We start from the raw sequence: 7472 nt of genomic DNA, 5'->3' as shown, positions 1-7472 counted from the left end.
ATCACACTATGTCAGCTTATATGAAAACGTACAAAATGTGAATGTATTCAAAAAACTATTCTGCAGTTACTATCTTTAAAGCAAGACATAAAATCATTATGAAGTCCTGTAAGCATAACACTGTTTCAAACAGAAATAAATATATAACACTTTCTGGTAAATTACAGCAGCAAAAAACAAGAGGCATCCTTTTTTTAAGCAAGATTTTCATCACTATAGCAGCTGTTCAGACCTGAATTCCTCTCACAGCCTGCTTTATATTTTCCAGTAGGGCTTTATTTTCTGGACTCTGATAACGGTCTTGATTTGTATACATGTCCGTCAAAGTGGTCACGTAAGCATCAAAATTTTGTTCATTGATTGGTTCCTACGAGATATTAAATAGTAGTTCATATACAACTTTTATTTTCTTAATCGTATATTCATTTAAGCATAACATATTAGCAAGGCATACTGCCACCATTTTTATAATATTTAAAAAGCCTATTTAGTTCTTACTTAATTTTACAGGATACACTGGAACAGGCCCTCCATGTCTGTTAGCAGTTAAATGTATCTCTATGGTTTCAGTGCTGTTACCACAAATATCCAACTGGTTGATGAAACATAAACATAAAAAAAAAGGTATCTATTGTATGAGGTGAACTGAAGATCTCCAAATTCCTTAACTTCTGCTCTCAATCACTTACCATATGTGGCAGCTGGATATTAGCTAGACTATGAATTAAAGACTGGCTTAAATTGGCCAATTCATGAAGAAGAGACTCATTTTGCTGTTCAATTACTTTGTTCTCCTCTTCTATCGTCTTCAGGTTGCTCTCCATTGTGGTAATCTAAAATGGACAAATTTGTGTACAATGTAACATAAGACAAACTGGTACAAAGCATGCACTCTTTGAAGGGAGAGAGAAATACCAGGGAAAGGAGAAAAGGTCTATTCATTCATATTTAAAAAGGTTTTGCTTGAGTCTGCAGTTCTTATCATCACTAAGGCTTTCTTATTCCCACTGTATGTTGAATAACTTCAACAGCTTGTCTTTTTAATACTGGTAATAGTGAGTGAATGAACTCGGATTTGATTCCACTCCTTTAGAGCTTTTCTTGTACAGCTGAAAAGGCATTAAGGACCTTAGTTCTGCAAGTTCACCCATGCAGTTTATCTCCTAGAACCTAACCTTAAGGGCATTCGGCAGTAAGTCATGCTTTTCTTATATTTTCAGCTACACATATATCTTGTTGGTTAAGCATGCACAGCTCCTTCCTGCCAGTGTTTAGCTCTTTGTAAGTATAATATGATTCTGTGCAAACTCACAGGACAGCTTTTGAAAGCTGAACTGCATGTTATTGCAATGTATGTACTAATTCAGAAAGTTTTGCAATATATACAATTACTTGTAAAACTGAAGAAACTGAAAAATATTTGCACACAGCCCTGTGGCATTGCTTCATGTGCAGGTGAAAACAATTGAGACTGTGCTCTGTCTGTGTTTCCAGGTGACCAAACATGTTAGGTATGACCTTGCATGGTGCCCTGCTTGAGCTAAAAGCATTGCTGAGAGAAAGCTTCCCTGAGCTTGTGGAGAGAATTGTACTAATGGAGTTACAAGGATTTCAGATGAGCTCTGGCTTATGTCCAGCTCATCAAGAGCACATGCAGAGCTCACTCACATCTGTCTACACTTTTCTCTGTAGCCCTGTACTTACTTTCCACATGGAGTGATAACTGTTAACATCTATTACAGAGTATACAGTGTGGTCTCTGTGTGTGTAGGTTAAAATATGCATTGACAAGAAAAAAGAAGCCAGTGAAGTGGAAAAAATGCCAAAGAACACAAGGTTTTGAATTCTCAAAATGAGGTTTATCCACTTCTACACTGGCCTAGAGAGTGAGCTATGGGAAGAATTGATACAATTAAAATGCTGATGGGAAGGTCAGAGGTTTGTGCAGTAGTAACGGGCAGAAGGGTATAGGTTCTTAAGAGCATATTAACTTGACCACGGGTGAGTAAATGTTTGGAAACTGGTGGCACAGTCAGGTAATCAGAGGTATGTTTTATTTTGGACGTAAACTTTCAGTCTACTTATGGAAATACAGCCCATCAGTTGATAGAAGTAACTTTGAAAAGTGATGTGTCTATATAAACAGTCTTCAAGTATCTCTTGCTTTGACTACAGGTGCATATTGCAGTTAATGTTGCAAGTTGCCAGTACTGTAGGGACTTGGTTTTATCACACTTAATTTTCTGTGTTGCCTCAAGTTTGCCTGCTTTTCACTGTTTGCATTTTGTTCTCATGCAGCTTCAAGAAAACTATGTATATTTTTAAAATTTATTTACTTTGTTTACATATTTCTCCTCTGGGAGGAGAAAGATGATTGATGGTGATGTTCTTTGACCAGTGAGGTCCAAGAAGTGCCTACCTGTGTAGCCAATCTTTGGCCTGCTTGTCAAAGTGTATATAAGATGGAGTAAAAAAAAAAACAACGTAGAGAGCTTTCCTGCTGACCTTTCTGCTGCCTGCTTCGTTCTTTCATGTCCATAATAGCGGCAATTCTGAGCTGTTTCCACCAAATATATCAGTAATGAAAATACTTTCTTCATCTTTGAACCTGGACACCTGATCCTCCTTTCTTATTTTGCTTTCAGATTGCTTATATTGGAGGGAAGTGCTGTATCCAAATGCAAAATATCTTTCATAGGTGCTTCTTAAAGTCAAGTCATACTCCAGTATCTATCCTAATTTTATTTTTGTATTACAGACCAGAATGAGGAGTCTGATGCCAATGAAGGCTTAGTTCAGTATGGCTATTGCAGCTACCTCACACTAACTTCAGCAGAAGCTGACATTCTACAGATTTTCTATCTAGCTGAGCACTGCAACTTGAATAATCTTTTTTGCGTTCTTCATGAGATGCTGAGTATCTGCAAATACAGTGGCAGATGATCAGCATTTCTCACTACTTCACTTAGTATTCTTCTGTAAGTTCATCTGTTTTAAATTTAATTATTGTATTTGTTGGCTTAAAGGCTGAAATTTCCCCACACACAATTTTACACTAAAACTAAGAAATGTTTACTTGTATGTATTCTGAAAATAGGATAATCTGTTGCTTGTATGAAACACATAATTATTTGCAGATTTGTTCTTCCCCTCTCCCCTTTATGTGTTTCTGCTCCTCTCATATTTGCATGTTAAATTAGAACAAATTTACTAGAAGATCTTAGGTTAAAAATACTTTCTCCAAAGTCTTAAGTAAAAAGGCAGCTGAGTAAAGGAGAGTCTAAAAACAGCTGCAGCTAAGAAAAAAGGCTTGACTTTTCACTTTATTAAATAGAAAAATTCTACATGGAAGAATTTATTGTTCCGGTCATATGAAAAACTTTCACTGGCACTTAGAATCATAAGGGTTGCAAATCTATATCAAAAAAGACTGTTCCTACTTCTGGTGTTCACATAACTTCCACTATTTTCCCATTGCATATTGGGAATCTTGACAGATGGGAATCTGTCAAGTCTTACTGAAATCTGATTGCACAATGATTTTCTAAAAGTTTATCAGCAAACACTTTGCTATGCCAAATATAATTTTACTTTTGCAAATAAAGGAGACTGTTGACTTTGATCCTCTAAATAGTTTGATAATGACAATGATGTAACTTTCTATGTGTTGTAAATGTAAATTTCTTATCTTCAGGAGAGTGCATGAATTCAAAGCTAAGGCCCCTGAATATTTTTGTGAGGGCCTTAGTAGCTAGCTGGGTAAAATCAGACAAGTATTAGACCAGATTACCCAGAGATTGTGGAATTTCTAGTATGGGAAATAAAAACAGGTTAGACAAGCATCTGTCAGGTTTAGTTTAGGAAAATCTTGGGAAGTAAGGATGACTGGTAACAAAATAATGCTTTCATGGTCTCTTGTACGTCTACTTTTTAAAATCCCATTAATCATTTAAATCTACACTTTTTTCTAAATCTGCCACACTGAATTGTGAAAAAATCCCTTTTACTTAATGGTAAAATCACCAGCTGATTAATCATCAATCTCTTTTACCAAGAACATTCAGTGGTCCCACAAATTGCCTAATTTGATTTCTAAGAATATGCAATGGCACTAGTCCGAAGCTGGAACTGAGACCACTAAGGTATGGCCTCTGTACTCATTTCAGATCAAAGCTTGATCAGAAATTCCTAGATAAATCTCTGAAACTCAGTACATGTTCATGCCTGTGATAGTGTTATCATGGCTTTATTTTTCAATTCATCTGGCCAAATATAAAATTAAAAGTGCAGTAAATTGCTGACAACTGGAGCATTTACCTAATGTACATGTAACAGCCAAACTGCTTCACATATTTTAAAAGCTCAGCTAAATTAGTCTGTATGTGAATAGTATCTTCAGCATATTAAACAGAAGAAAGCATAAGGCAATTGGAAGCTGCCAGAATCAAAATTTATGACCAAATTTCTCAAGAGAAATATATGTAATTTTCCTGCCACTGAATATTCTTGCTTTATATTCTTGCAGATTTTGTCCTCATTTCCCTACAGTTATATTTGGTCACATCAGGAAACTGTGTAAACCATGAACCAAATCCTATGAAGGCTGAATAATGGCAGCAGAACTCTGAATGCAGGCATAAGGAAGAAGTGAGATTTCGGTATCAATCTGGCTAAGGTTTAGAAATCAAATAAAAACCAAGTTGAAGAAGCAGATCCTGCCTTGTATTTATGACTATACAAGAGGAGAAGGTGAATGAACATGGTGGCCAGCTCCACAAGCAGCAGACAAAGAATAACATGGTTTACTCTGTTTCCATTGAGATCATTTCGGTGACTGTGATCATGGGACTAAAGACTGACAAATAGTGACTGTGACAAATTTTACTCTTAGTGTCTGTGTGCAAATCATGTGAAGAGACAAGCACCAGGATTTATGCTGGACACTGAAAAATTACAGGGGAATTCAACTGATTTTCTTCTTCTTTTTTTTTGATTTTTCCATCCAATTTTAGGACTGTTGAATAATGGAATTTTAATTAATAGTCTAATGTTAGGTTTTCTGCTTTTTTTTTCCGCCAACAAATTTATGTGGAATGAAAAAAGAATTAAACTGGATCTCTGGAACCACTACTGCTGCCAAGGGCTGCACTTAGTGTATCACATCATGAAGTGTAACAGGTACTCACTTCTCTGTCAAAATTTCCTTTGTTAGACATGGCAAAAGCCATGTTATTCATCTGGGCTCCTTCACTTTGTAGCTTATGTTAATGATCATGCTGTCACACAATATTTTAACTGCTATTAGAGAGGCATAACCTTTTCAAGGGGAAATACCAAGCTGACCATGACAGGTCATGTTTTACCATTATTTTAAAGAATATATTTTGCTGAGGTCTTTTTGGTGGTGTTTGTTTGTTTGTTTTGTTTTGTTTTTACCATTGGCAACTGATGTGAAAATTGCATAATGAACACTGTTTTCAAATTTTATAAATAGCAAATTATGCATAGATATCAATATATAAGAAACATAAAAGGGACCAATATATTTCCTATATTTTTTAAATCAGTCATGTAGAAAAAGCAGCTTGAATTTAGGGCTTCATAAAACTGTTACCTGAGTTCTGAGTTTAATCATATCAGCTTCCATTTGGGAGTTGGATTCATTTAGTTCTTTGATTTCTTCATCTAACTGTTTAATTTCTTCATCATTTTCTATACCTGTGTGACATAAAAATAAAAGGAGCGTTAAAATAATTAAGGTTTAAATCATAGTTCAGTGAATTAATTATTTCCATATTTGAAAATCAATTTATTTCAAGCAAAAAAGAAAAAGGAAGCATTCCTCAAACTTTTATTCTACAGTTAAAAAAAAAAAAAAGTATTTTCCATTACTTTTCCTTTTAAAACTGCAGTAAGAAGTGTTGAGAATGCCTGGAGGATGAAAAGGACCTTTAACTTTATATACACTCATTTAACTTCATACTATAAGGAATGCACCTGCAGCAACAAATTTTGCTCCACTGTCATATGCAATTTATTTAAAGTGTGTGTCCACTTACAGATCTTCTGAAAGAAAGTAAAAAATGTCAGCATGATAATGGCTTCATATTACAGCATTATCAAGAGAACCTGTAACTAATTCAGAACTAACTCTCAACAAAGAGAAATTTTGTTGATGTACTGGGATATATTGTGATTCTGCAGTTGTTTTTAATGCTTGACAAACTCAGAATGCTTAATGCATAAACTCAGAATGGTTCATGAAGGGTTCAGAAAGGTGTTATTAAATAAAAACATACAGAGTAATTTGCAAAATGGAAGTGCTTTCTCACATTTTGTGGGAAATACTAAATATTAAAATATTAAAATATTAAAACCCACAGAATTTAAAAGTAACTGCATTTTTAAGAATTCAGACAGGAATAAACTGTAACATTTTATTTTATTTATCCTTATAATTAATATAACAAAGAATAAAATAATCCTTGGAAGAGACAGATAGATCTGGTTTTTTCTCAAGTCAAAATGTGACTTAAACATCTTAAGCCAGAGAAACTGGTGTTCCCACTCTCGTTCTGCTGGTGTGAATCTTTCACTACTTTTCCCATAGTGCCTGACTCTGACAGGAAAAATGTCACAGAATCATAGACTGGCTTGGATTGGAAGTGACCTTAAAGATTATCTAGTTTCAAACCCTCTGCCATGGGCTGGGACACCTTCCACTAGACCAGGTTTCTCAGAGCCCCATCCAGCCTGGCCTGAAACACTTCCAGGGATGAGGAATCCACAGCTTCTCTGGACAACCTGTTCCAGTGTCCCACCACTCTCACAGTAAAAAGTATTTTCCTAATATCTAATCTAAACCTACTTTCTTGCAGTTTGAAGCCCTTTCCTTCGGTCTGTCACAACATACCCTTGTAAATCGTCCCTCTCCAACTTTGTTGTAGGATCCCTTCAGGTGCTGGAAGGCTGCAATTAGGTCACCTCTAAGCCATCTCTTTTTCAAGCTGAACAATCCCAATTCTCTCAGCCTCTCCTCACAGCAGAGGGGCTCCATCCCTCTTGGTGGCCTCCTCTGGACTTGCTCCACCAGGTCCATGTCCTTCCTGTGCTGGGACCCAGAGCTGATGCAGCCCTGCAGGTGGGGTGTCACCAGAGCAGAGCAGAGGGGCAGAATCCCCTCCCTCACCTCTGCCCACACTACATTTGGTGCAGCCCAGGACACATTTGGCTCTCCAGGCTGTGAGGGCACATGGCTGGGTCATGTCCAGCCTCTCACCCCCCCTGCATCCCCAAATCCTTCTGGGCAGGGCTGCTTTGGATCTGTTCATCCCCAGCCTGTGTTGATACTGGGGTTTGCCCCAGTCCAGGTGCAGCCACCTTGCCCTTGGTCTTGTTAAAGCTCATGAGATTCCCATTGGCCACTTCTCCAGCTTGTCCAGATCCCTCTGGATGGCATCTGTCCTTCAGGA

At 36.8% G+C, this 7472-nt stretch overlaps 1 protein-coding gene across 10 annotated transcripts in view; it reads right to left on the bottom strand.

The window, feature by feature from the left end:
• MYT1L (myelin transcription factor 1 like) overlaps positions 1-7472 on the bottom strand; it is a 303376-nt gene that overhangs the window by 2414 nt on the left and 293490 nt on the right. For all 10 annotated transcript variants that reach the window (XM_066314864.1, XM_066314863.1, XM_066314867.1 and 7 more), the window contains 3 exons: positions 5615-5718; positions 690-833; positions 1-367 (listed from right to left, as the gene is read on the bottom strand). The exon at positions 1-367 is cut by the window's left edge and continues 2414 nt beyond it. In XM_066314864.1, the coding sequence (XP_066170961.1) occupies positions 227-367; positions 690-833; positions 5615-5718 (389 nt within the window). In that variant the 3' untranslated portion in view covers positions 1-226. The remainder of the gene's footprint in view (positions 368-689; positions 834-5614; positions 5719-7472) is intronic.

Source organism: Sylvia atricapilla, chromosome 3 (genome assembly GCF_009819655.1).
Source record: "Sylvia atricapilla isolate bSylAtr1 chromosome 3, bSylAtr1.pri, whole genome shotgun sequence".
Lineage (NCBI taxonomy): Eukaryota > Metazoa > Chordata > Aves > Passeriformes > Sylviidae > Sylvia > Sylvia atricapilla.
Note: the sequence above shows the minus strand (reverse complement) of the source record. Positions and strands in the feature narration are given on the sequence as shown.